Source organism: Callithrix jacchus, chromosome 18 (genome assembly GCF_049354715.1).
Source record: "Callithrix jacchus isolate 240 chromosome 18, calJac240_pri, whole genome shotgun sequence".
NCBI classification, from domain to species: domain Eukaryota; kingdom Metazoa; phylum Chordata; class Mammalia; order Primates; family Cebidae; genus Callithrix; species Callithrix jacchus.
The window spans coordinates 53,174,853-53,187,212 of NC_133519.1; the positions used below are offsets into that span (position 1 = coordinate 53,174,853).

A 12,360-nucleotide genomic window follows, 5' to 3' on the forward strand; every position below is an offset into this window, starting at 1 on the left:
TCAAATTATAGCAAAAAGTTTCCTATTCTTGTCCAGTAGTTAAACATATTGACACTCCTAATTCATGGGCTAAAGAAAAATTGATTTTGTTTAGTATTATTCTTAATTTTTTGGGACTGGGGCTCACTTTGTCACGGAGGCTGGAATGCAGTAGTGCAATCATGGCTCACTGCAGCCTCCACCTCCTGAGCTCAAGCAGTTCCCATCCCAAGTAGCAGGGACTACAGCCACCTTACCCAGCTAATAAAACAATTTTTTTTGTAGAGACAGGGTTTTACCATGTTGCCCAGGCCTGTCTTAAACTCCTGGGTCTACTGATCCTCTTGACTTGGCACGCCAAAATGCTGGCATTACAGGCATGACCCACTGCATCCAGACTAAAAATAATTTTAAATTGTAAAATAAAGCCAAACAAATAAAAGCTTCACCAATGTAGTGTTTTTAAAATAAAATTCACTGGCAACTAAATGACTGCAAATGTAAGATGAAGTATTCACTGTTTAAACTCAAATACTTAGACATGACGGCTTAGTCTACTCATTAATCTAGAATGTGAAAAATCAGATGGCTATTTTAAAAAAAGTTTTAAGATAAATCATGTCTCAAAAAATGTTTCTGTGCCTTTGAAAATATTTGTATGCTTTCTATTTAATAATCCTCTGCCCTATTTCCTTCAAGAATTGCCACTTAAAGTCAAGCAAATGGGTTGTTGTATATACATGCTGAGAGTTTGACAACTTGGGCCAAAATAACTGTTCATTGTCTGACTGGAAGTCTTTGTGAAAGTGGTTCAACTGAGCTTGAATATTCAATTGTTAGTCAATTCAGGTAAACAAAAGTCATGCCACAAGATATACCTAATTATTATTATATCTCAGTGCAGTGAATCATTACCTTAAATATTTTTGCTATGGTATGAGTCGATAATGATGTAGGACAGGCAAGCCCCCAGACTGGGTCTCAGCCTGTGAGAGTTCTTGGCTTTGCCCAGAAAAAAATTCACAGGTTAGCCAGTGGTGTTAAATAGCAATTTTTATTGAAGTGGCAGTGTATAGCAGCAGCAGAGGTGCTGCTCCTTGCTGGGCAGGGCTACCCATAAGCAGAATGCCCACGGTAGCAGCTCAGAGGCAATTCTGCACTCATATTTATATGCACTTTAAATTATATAAAAATTAAGAGGTGGTGAATGCTGAAATTGCTAGGATGAGGGTGGTAACTTCCAGGATGTTGGGTCATTACTGTGGAAAAGGCCGGTAACTTCTGGGTCTTGTGATGGTGATGGAAAACTGACATAGCACACTGGTGGGTGTGTCTTATAGGGAGGGGCTTCCACTAAGACCTGGTTTGGACAATCCTCAATTTGGTCCAGTGTCCAAGTCCCACCTCCTACCCTCATTATAGTCCCTATAATAATGATTAGAACAAAACGGACAGGAAAGTGTATTTTAAGTGAGAAGACCTAGACATTAATGAATTCTTCCACTAACTATGAAAAAGATTGTTCCTCAGTTTGGGGGAGCTTACATTTTGATGGTGTGGGATAGATGCAAACCTAGTAAACAAAGATTGCTATAGAATTGTGAACTAAATGTCTCGAAGAAGGTAAAGTAGGGACTAAGAGAAAATAGAGATGGGGATGGTAGTATGTGGAGACATTAGGTGGGCTGGTTTGGGGACCAGAATGAGTGGATCACTTTGAGGACAGAACATTTGAGTAGAGGCCTGAAAGATGACACGAAGCCAGTCATAAGAAATCTGTAGCAAAATTATTCTAACAGGAGGAAATAACCTGTGTAAAGCATCTAAGAGAAAATAAGAGTTTGAAATGCTCAACAAAATATAAACAAATAAATCAGGGTGGCTTTGCACAGTGAATACGTGGGAGATTTAACATGATATCAGAGAAAGTGGTAAGAGCCAGAAAAGGGGTTCCCAAACCAAGGGAAGGAGTTAGCAATGCCTGACATGTAAAAAGCGAGGTCATAGAAGAATTTTAATCCCAGGAATGACATGACCAGATTTACCAAGAATCACTTGTCACTCTGTGAATAGACTGAAAGAACAGGAGAGTGGAGGATTGGAGACTAGTTAGCAGGCCGTTTCATGACCAGAGTGACAGATGGTGATCTGAACTAAGATTTTGAAGACGGTGGTAGGAGCAAGAGAAGATAGAACAGGTGTGATCATATCTTTTTCTTATGAGCAGAATTAAAAGATGCCATTTAACATTGATGGAAAAAACTCCAGAATTTTAAGTACTATTTGAAGAAAAAGGGTAATCAATATGAGAATTCTTTTGATGTAATAAATATACGGTCGCAGGGTAAATATTGTGAGAAGCTGGTAGGAAGACTGTGTGGAGGAGGTGTATCCTTGTTTTCTACATATGATTGTTAAAAGCAATTAACTGAATTAGGAAATCAAGAATTAGAGGCACAAATGTATTATCTGGAAATATAATAACCAGAAGGGAAAGCATTTACTTCTCACCAGGAAGTGAGAGAGTTAAAGCTTTTTTGTGTGGGTGGATTACTTAGCTTATTCATTTTTTCAATTAACCTGAACATCATGAAGTGGATCTGAATTTTGAAAGTGAAAAACACACATATCCGTTTGTAATTAAAGTTTTCCTTAGTGGGGAGGAGGCCGGAGATTGTGTTGTTATGATAGAGAATTAGCACCATCTAGTGGAGTAGAAATATATTTACTTAAATTACAAAAATCAAAACTGTAACATGGAATCACATATTACTCTAGTTCACTAACACAGACGTATGAGAAATTTGCAAAAAGTTCAAAGGAAAATTAGTGCCCATGACAACTTTCACAAGCATTTTTAAATTTTGTAAAATAGTTTTATGTGGAGCTTTCCTTCTTATGAAATATTGCAAAATGCTTTCACATGGATATGTTCCTCGATGTAAATGGGCACTTCTAAAACTTGTCTCTTTGTGCTGCTACAACAAAATATTATCAACTGCATAGCTTATAAGCAACGGAAATTTATTTCTTCTGAATGCTGGGAAGTCCAAGAGCAAGGTAGGGCCAGTAGACTCATTGTTTGCTGAGGGCTGGTTTCTGGGTCATAGACTGTGCCTTTGGCTGTGTCCCCAGTGATGAAAGGGACAAGGCAGCTCTGTGGGGCCTCTTCTATAAGGGCACACATCCCAATCATGAGCGTTCCACCTTCACGACCTAATCCCTTCCCAATGTCTTCACCTCGTAATACTATCACATTGTTAAGGAAATGTATCTCTCCAACACTGAATGGAGAAGGAAGTAGCTTATGCGGCCTGGGGGCCTGGGCGATAATTTGTCCAAAGCTCAGCTTGTCTAACAAAGGAAGGTTCCACCTTCATATAGGCTTATATTTTAGCTATTACATGTGGAAGAATCTTGGGTTTACAGTCTTAGAAATCACATATGAAAAGGGTTTCGGTTTACAGCTTCAGGAATCACCTATGAAAGGGTTCCAGTTTACAGTTTTAGGACTCGTATGTGAAAAGGTTTTGGGTTTGATCTTGTTTTAAGTAAAAACCGTGTCTTCCGGAGAGTTTCCCCAAGACCAAGCCTGCCACCTGTAGGAAGGTGAAACAGGAGGCGCCAGTCGGTCAGCCTTTTCTTTTACTGAAACGCAGTGTGATAGTCAAAGGGGAAGTTGATCTCAGACGCCTGGGTCTCCTCCCTCACCCCCCACTTTGAGACCCTCGCCACTCTATAGTATTTGTGAGAGGTCTCACTCTTATTCTCACTTTCCAGATCCTCTGGAGAAACTGATTAATGATTTATATAATATACTTATGATGTTATTTTTCTGGTCTTATTACAGCAGTAAAGGATTTCTTAGCCACTTAGAGGAATGAGGGAGAAGCAGAGAATTGTAAACAAACACCCACTATTGTTATTACACTGATGATGAGGGTTTTTAATCCTCCCAAGGCTGAGTACCAACTTTAAACAAGGACTTAGGGTTGAATTTATGCCCTACTTGCACAGGCACATGTGCCAGTTTGGTTACGTTCTTAACTGCATGACCCTGGCCGGTTACGTGCCGGCAGCAGTTGCAGACGGCAGCAGTTGGTTTGAATTTTCCAGACTCCTCCTTCAGCTGCTGGCAGATAACCTAGGGCCAGCTGGTTCTCATAAATCGCATTTCTCATTTGAATTTCTTGTCAGGCCAGAGGGACAGAGCTTTGCCGTTTCATTAGTGAGTATTTCTAAAACAGCCGGTAACCGGGTGATCCGGTTGAGCATGTAAATAGGGGTCCGGTATCTTCATGAGCCATCCTCGGCTCCTAATACTCAGTAATTCTCTCCAGTGGCCACTCATCATCTGTCCAGTCCCCTATTTTTAGGTCTCTTTTCGAGGAGTTCCTGGGAATGCCCAGAGTAGGGGAGGGGTCCTATAAGACTTCATAGGGGAATATTCTGTTTTTCCTAAAGGGGGTGCCTCTAATTTTGAATAACACCAAGGGAAGTGCCTGCACCCACTTTAATCTTATTTCCTGACACACTTCCCTAAGCTGTTTTGATGGTCCAGTTCATTCTTTCCACTTTTCCGGAACTCTGAGGTCGGTAGGCAGCGTGCAGTTTCCAGGTGATACCCAAGGCTGTTGCTGTCTTCTGGACTGAATCCGCCACAAATGCTGGTCGGTTGTCTGATCCGATGCGCAGTGGCATCCAAACCTAGGGATGAGATCTTGAAGTGGCACACGGGTTACTTCATGGGCCCTTTCAGTCCCACCCAGAGTATGTGTACACCAGGACCAACAAATACGTGTGTCCCCCACACTTGGGCATTTCAGTAAAGTCTACCTGGAGATCTTCAAATGGAGCTGCTCCATAAGCTTGAATTCCAGGGGGAGCATTTGGACCCTGCCTCGCGTTGTGTTGCCGGCATGTAATGCATCGCTGTGCCACAGTTTTGGTCAAGGTACTGGCCCAACATCTTTTCAAGTGACTCTTGACCTAAATGAGTGGTCTCATGTACGGCTTGTACAACCACTGCACATAGCAGGCCCTGGTATTTAGCAGGCCTACCAATGAGGTCTTTCGGTATTCATTAGAGTCACCACTGTGTGGGGTGCTTTGATATTTAAATTCTTCCCAGAGTTGAGGCTAGAATCTTTAATTGCCATTTCTCTTCTTCTTTTTTTTGACAGCATGAAAAGGCTGTGTTAAATCGGCTAGCCCCAAAGCCAGGGCTGACAGAAGTTTCGCTTTTAGTTTCTGCCTCATTTAAAGGCTGTCGTCTTCTCCCCTTCCTTCTTTGTCACTTTGTATGGGGGTTTGGCCAGTACTGCAAAGTTTGGAAACCCACAATTTACAAAACCCACGGCTCACAGGAGCTCTCTCTGGTTCTGTCACTTTGCAGGCGGCTTGCTTCCTCTCTGCTTCTAGGCTGCGTTCCCCCTTCCGGATTGTGAGTCTCAGATACTGCATTTGCTTTTTTGGCAAGTCTGGGCTTTCCTTTTAGACACTTTATACCCACAGTCCTCCAGGTGCTGAAGTGAGGCATTTGTTTGTGCACCTGACTGCTGTGGGGTGTCCCAATAGAAGGTCATCAGCATATGGGGCAGCATGCAAGCAAGAAGCTTCTGGGGGGCAGTCACGGGCTGATGCCTCCCCAAGGGTGATGAGAGAGTTTCTGAGCCCCTGGGAAGCTGGGTCCAGGTGTATTGAGTGGTTACACCTGATTCTGGGGTTCTCCCATTGAAATGCAAATAGTTTTTGACCCTCCGAGGCCAGTGCAATGCTAAGGAAGTATTATTCTTTAAGTCCAATTAAGTGAACCAAGTATCCTCTGCTGGCAATAATCCAAACTGCGTGTATGAGTTGGGTGCAAAGCCATGCAAGCCCGCACGGGCCCGGGTGATAATATCAGTCTTCTGTTTCTGGCTAGGAAGTCTCCACCCTCCTTCCCAAGGGACAGTGAGAGGCTGGATAACCCCCGCCTGAGGCCGTTTTGGTAATGGGTCCCATACTTTTCACAACTGATGAGTCCAGTCTGATCCCTCTACACAAACACACACACACAATCACTCTCCTTCCATTTTAAAACCATAAGCAAAAAGCTTCCAAGGTTAGTTACAGAAAGAGAGAGAGAGCCACGTTCAGAAGGGCCGAATCTGGCACCCGTGGGTGATCAGGCCACGCTTCCACCCAGAATGGGGCGGGCTATTTTCCCGGATTCAGTCTTACCATATTCAGTGGTCTGGACGTTCCAAGTACCCATTCCTTCTCCATGTTCAGCCACTAGGTGGAGCCACACTGCGGGGCCTCCCTGCTGCACTCCGGTGAGGCTTTTCCGCCGGGCAAACACTGCCCGGGAGCGCTCTCGGGATGCGCGCCCCCTGCGAGCAGAAGTCCCCCTGCAGCGACGCTCCACAGGGCGTGGCAAAGCGCCTGAGAGACTTTTTCCCGCCGTCTGCCGGCGGAAACTCGCTTCCCGGACAACGGAGCGGCGGCGGGAAAGGGAACACCGGGCGGGAGCCTGAGCGATAATGTGTCCGAAGCTCAGTTCATCTAACCAAGGAAGGTTCCGCCTTTATATAGGCTTATACTTTAGACATCACACATGGAAGAATCTTGGGTTTACAGTCTTAGAAATCACATGTGAAAAGGTTTCTGTTTACAGCTTCAGGAATCACCTATAAAGGGTTCTGGTTTAAAGGACTCATATGTGAAAAGGTTTCTGTTTGCAGCTTCAGGAATCACCTATAAAGGGTTCCGGTTTACAGTTTTAGGACTCACGTGTGAAAAGGTTTTGGGTTTGATCTTGTTTTCAGTAAAAACAGTGTCTTCCGGAGAGTTTCCCCAAGACCAAGCCTGCCACCTGTAGGAAGGTGAAACAGGAGGCGCCAGTCTGTCAGCCTTTTCTTCTCCTGAAACGCAGTGTGATAGTCAAAGGGGAAGTTGATCTCAGACGCCTGGGTCTCCTCCCTCAGGATATGTTCCACAATGTGAATGGGCACTTCTAAAACGTGTCTCTTTGTGCTGCTACAACAAAATATTATTAACTGCATGGCTTATAAGCAACGGAAATTTATTTCTTCCAGTTCTGAATGCTGGGAAGTCCAAGAGCAAGGTAGTGCCAGCAGGTTCAGTGTTTGATGTGGACTGGTTTCTGGGTCATAGACCGTGCCTTTTGGCTGTGTCCCCAATGATGAAAGGGACAAGGCAGCTCTGTGGGGTCTCTTCTATAAGGGCACACATCCCAATCATGACAGTTCCACTTCCACGACCTAATCACCTCCTAATTCTATCACATTGTTAATTAGGTTTAAACATATAAATTGTGGGTGAGGGAGGCTGCATATATTCAGAGCATAGCATATGCCTTACTTAACTTGGCAAAGTCTAATACTAATTTATCACTCAGGGTTCAGCCTGGGATGCCTAGGTAGAAGCAGAATATTATCAACCAATTAATTGATTGGTATAGCAATCTACCTATCTAGCTACTTAAAAAGAGGTTTCCTATAAATTGCCTTATGGAGTGAGCATGAGATAAGCAAGTTTGAAGTCCACAGGGCAGGTAGTCAGAAAAGTAAGATTACGGGCAGGCTGGAACTCACAGGAAAGGAAGCTGCTGTCCATAGAATGACCTCTCTTTTTCAGAGAAGCCTCAGCCCTGTGTTCCAGACCTTTCAAATGATTTGATCTGGCCTATCTGGATTATCTAGAGTGATCAGCTTGTTTAAAGTCAACCGATCGGGATGATATCTGGCAATATATTTCCCAGCAACATTTAGGTCCGTTTGACTGAATAACTGGGGATGCTGCCTTAACCCAGATGACTTTCTAAGAAAACGATCACAGCTCATTAACACCTTTCTGTTTTTCTAGACACTGTGAAGAACTTAAAAGACATTAATTTGATTGACTCTTCTCACAGTTCGCACACTGTTGTCATGTGTTTGATGTATATGTGTGTATATACATACAGATTTATATTTAAAACCATATAAGATATTTTTATTGTTTTATAGTCAGTGTTCATTTATTTTTGCTTGAACATTTACCATTTCCTTTCTTTTTCATTTATTCTTTCATCCTAAGACCTTATATTTAGGATCAGTTTCAGTTTTCTGAAATACATTTTTTTCACTCAATGTGTATTTATAGTGGTAAATTCCCTCACATTTTATTAATCAGTCCAGGCATGGTGGCTCACTGCTGTATTCCAGCATTTTGAGAGGCCAAGGTGGACGATTGCTTGAGCCCAAAAATGTGAGACCACACTGGGCAAAACAGCAAAACCACGTCTCTCCAAAAAATACAAAACTCAGCAGTGAAAGGTGGTTCGTGACTGTAGTCACAGCTACTTGAGAGGCTGAGTAAGGACAACCACTTAAGTCCAGGAGGTCAGGGCTGCAATGAGCTAAGATCAGGCCACTGCACTCCAGCCTGGGCAACAGACATCTTGTCAAAAATAAATTAATTTTATGAATCAAAACTTCTTTTTTGAAAAGCTATTTCATATAAAGAATTCTAGATAGTTGTTATTTCTTCCTGCAAATTGAAGTGATTAATATCTGCTGGCTTCTGCTATTGCTATTGAGAAATCCTTGTAAATCTAATCATTACTCCTTTTAAATTAATATTTTTCTCTAACAAGTTTAAGATATTTTCCCTTTGGTTTTCTCTACATTCTTTATGATGCATATAGGTGTCTTTTAATTACTGCTTGGAATTTCCTAATTCTTGAATTTATTAATTGGTATGTTCCATTCATTGCTAAAAATTATATTCCAACATTGCTCTGCCTTTTCTATCCTCATTGACTCTTAGCTCATCTTGTGTATTTTCCACACACTATGTCTCCATGTTGCATCTTGTAGTATTTATTTTGACCAGTCCTCCTGTCCATGAATTATTTTGCAACCATATTATCGCTATTAAGCTGTCCATTGATGATTAAAATGAGTTTTTTCATTTTTAGAAATTATATTTGGTTCTTTCCAAAATCTGCTACTACATTGTTATAATTTCTTTCCTCAGATGTCATTAGTCAATCTTTTCTCTAACATTTCAACAATAGAATTAGTGTGACTGGGTTGCGGGACGCAGGGGAGGTACAGACGGCTCTGCTCCCTCCGCTCAGGTCCGGTGCTTTCTTTTCAGGTCCTTGATCTCTCACTCACCCAAGAATGGGGAGGGGACCCCGGCGCTTGGAGAGAGAGAGAGAGAAGGGGGGGAGAGAGAGAGAGAGAAGGGAGGGAGGGAGAGAGAGAGAGAAGGGAGGGAGGGAGAGAGAGAGAGAGTAAAGGGAGGGAGGGAGAGAGAGAGAGAAGGGAGGGAGGGAGGGAGGGAGGGGGAGAGAGAAAGAAGGGAGGGAGGGAGGGGGAGAGAGAGAGAGAGAAGGGAGGGAGGGGGGTGAGAGAAAGAGAGAGAGAGAGGAGAGGGGAGAGAGAGAGAGAGAGAGAGAGAGAGAGAGAGAGAGAAATTTAGGTAGACTTGTAACCGTATAGGCATTTTTAAAAGCAACAATTACCTAAACATACCGTACATTTACCCATATACTTTAAGCACTTATTTTGTTTTTATTGTTTGTAGATTGCAAAGAACTTCCTCCGAGAAAAGATACAGAAATTCTGACAGGTTCCTGGACAGACCAAACATATCCGGAAGGCACTCAGGCTATCTATAAATGCCGCCCTGGCTATAGATCCCTCGGAAATATAATAATGGTATGCAAGCACGGAAAATGGGTGGCTCTTAATCCATTGAAGACATGTCAGAGTAAGTACTTCGTACATTTGTGAAATTTATGAAAATTTTAGTTGTGAAAATACTTGCCTCTTCCGGCGACGTTGTGTGCAGGCACTCAGAATGGTCCAGCGTTTGACATACCGACGTAGGCTTTCCTACAATACTGCCTCTAACAAAACTAGTCTGTCCCGGACCCCTGGTAATAGAATTGTATACCTTTATACCAAGAAGGTTGGGAAAGCACCAAAATCAGCATGTGGTGTATGCCCAGGCAGGCTTCGAGCTGTAAGACCTAAAGTTCTTATGAGATTGTCCAAAACAAAGAAACATGTCAGCAGGGCCTATGGTAGTTCCATGTGTGCTAAATGTGTTCGTGACAGGATCAAGCGTGCTTTCCTTATCGAGGAGCAGAAAATCGTTGTGAAAGTGTTGAAGGCGCAAGCACAGAGTCAGAAAGCTAAATAAAAAATGAAACTTTGAGTAATAAAAATGAAAATAAATAAAGAAAATACTTAAGATTTAATATTTTAACAATTATGGCTGAATTACATCACTATTGTCACTCAAATACAAAATAATACATCATCATTTTTTTTTTGAGACAGAGTCTGGCTCTGTCACCCAGGCTGGAGTAGTGCAATGGCGCGATGTCAGCTCACTGCAACCTCTACCTCCTGGGTTCAAGTGATTCTCCTGCCTCAGCCTCCCAAGTAGCTGGGACTACAGGCGTGCACCACCACGCCTGGCTATTTTTTGTATTTTTAATAGAGATGGGGTTTCACCATGCTGGCCAGGCTGGTCTCAAACCCCTGGCCTCATGATCTGCCCTCCTCTGCCTCCTAAAGTGCTGGGATTACAGGCGTGAGCCACCATGCCCGGCCAATACATCATCAGTTTTAAAAAGGGTGGTCATTCTCCAAAATTCAAAAAGCAAGCATATAGTTTAAGTTAAATTATGAAATAATAGCTTTGCCATATTTAATTTTTCTTGTATTCCATCTGTCTTCTTATATAATATCAAATATCCTTGTTCCCCCACTGCTACATAAAATATATTTCTTGTTATTCCATACTAATTCATATTTTGTTTTTTATTTTAGAAAGGCCCTGTGGATTTCCTGGAGATACTCCCTTTGGTTCTTTTAAGCTCACAGTAGGAAATGCATTTGAATATGGTGCAAAAGTTGTATATACATGTCATGAGGGGTATGTAGTCCATATAAAAAGAGGTTTATTATTAAGATAGTAAATGGAAACTGTACTACATTATATGTTTTAAAAGTTGTTATATTTTTCTATGAGCATTGAAAAAAGTAATACACAAGTACCTGAAAATTTAACTATGATGGAAACAATTATATCTGGATACCACACTACCTCCTTAACACTGAAAAATTTAAATAAAGTATAACTTTTCTCATAGGGTATAATTATAGGAGAGTGGGAAACAGTAAGTATGCATATATATAATTATTCACTCAACAAATCTTCACTACATTCTGTTTTGTGCAGAGGATCATGGGAGTTCAATGTGTCAGGAACAATAGGAATTGTAACACGTTTATATTGTATGGTAATTGTTTTGACAGATTTTATAAAATTTAAGGGAAGCAAGACTTTTACCTGCTTATAAGTTTTGTTTACAACTAATGTTATTTCATGTCCCAGGTCTGCAAATTATTCTTACCTCGTGGACTAAAAATACTATTCTTTCAGAATCATTGACTTGTTCCTTCTAACGAACTACTTGGTTTTCACTGGCAAATTCTTCACTGTACATTCTCAGTGTTCTTTTGTCCCCTTATTCTCTGCTAGATCAAAAATTACTTTGAAGAAAAATTTATATATAGGAATACCAGGATTAGATCACTGTAGTCTTATACTTAATAAATAGAAATGTAATCAAATATTACAATAGAATAACATTATTCTTCTCTCACGGTTTCTTAATTTGAAGCAATAAAATATAATAGTTTAAAGCTTAGGCACTGGAGTAAGCCTGCTTTTCTCTACCACTTAACACTTAGGGATATTAAAAAAAATATCTCTTCACTTCTGTTTTCTCTCCTACAAAACAAGGTAAATTTTATGTGCACCATTGACTGGTGGGAAAAATAAGTAAGACACACATTTACAGCCTTTAGAAGAGATCTTAAGATACTGTAGATACCAAATAAGTATAATTTTTTATGAATTTATTCTCTCCTTAGTCACTACCTGAGGGAGGTTTTTCAAATACATTTTTAGCCCTTCAATCATTACTGCTGATTTTACCACACATAAACAAACAGGTTATAATTTCCTGGGACTGGATTTTTTAAATTTGCTATCCTCCTCACCTCTGAAATATTTCTTTTACTACAGGCTTGTGTTCTTCTCTCTTTAAGTTCAGCACTTGACTTTGCAAAGGACATAAAAATGTATAGATCCAAAGCCTCTAGCAATGATTGCACATTTTGCACATGCCCTAGGAACTTATAATCAGGTAGAGCATTTTAGAGTCAAAGGAAAGGCTTGATGTATTACTAAAATTATGTAAGTTCAACATTAGATGGATTGGATAAGCAGATGTGACTCACTGAGTATTCTCTGAACAGAACTTCTAGGATAGAGATGGGGAGATGGAGGCAAGTGCTGAAAGTAAAT

At 41.2% G+C, this 12,360-nt stretch overlaps 2 protein-coding genes and 1 pseudogene across 9 annotated transcripts in view; 2 read left to right on the forward strand and 1 right to left on the reverse strand.

The window, feature by feature from the left end:
- The window catches only part of KCNT2 (potassium sodium-activated channel subfamily T member 2), a 430,036-nt gene extending 423,571 nt beyond the window's left edge, over positions 1–6,465 (reverse strand). For all 6 annotated transcript variants that reach the window (XM_078355173.1, XM_078355170.1, XM_078355168.1 and 3 more), the window contains exon 1: positions 6,202–6,465. The gene's annotated coding sequence lies outside the window, so the exon portion shown is untranslated. The remainder of the gene's footprint in view (positions 1–6,201) is intronic.
- CFH (complement factor H) overlaps positions 1–12,360 on the forward strand; it is an 81,230-nt gene that overhangs the window by 6,114 nt on the left and 62,756 nt on the right. For both annotated transcript variants that reach the window (XM_008985135.5, XM_008985138.5), the window contains exons 2-3: positions 9,559–9,744; positions 10,815–10,920. In XM_008985135.5, coding sequence (XP_008983383.4) covers positions 9,559–9,744; positions 10,815–10,920 — 292 coding nt within the window. The remainder of the gene's footprint in view (positions 1–9,558; positions 9,745–10,814; positions 10,921–12,360) is intronic.
- On the forward strand, positions 9,815–10,213 carry LOC103789172 (large ribosomal subunit protein eL34 pseudogene; annotated as a pseudogene). Its single transcript, XR_013529048.1, has one exon. The product of XR_013529048.1 is annotated as a large ribosomal subunit protein eL34 pseudogene (transcript).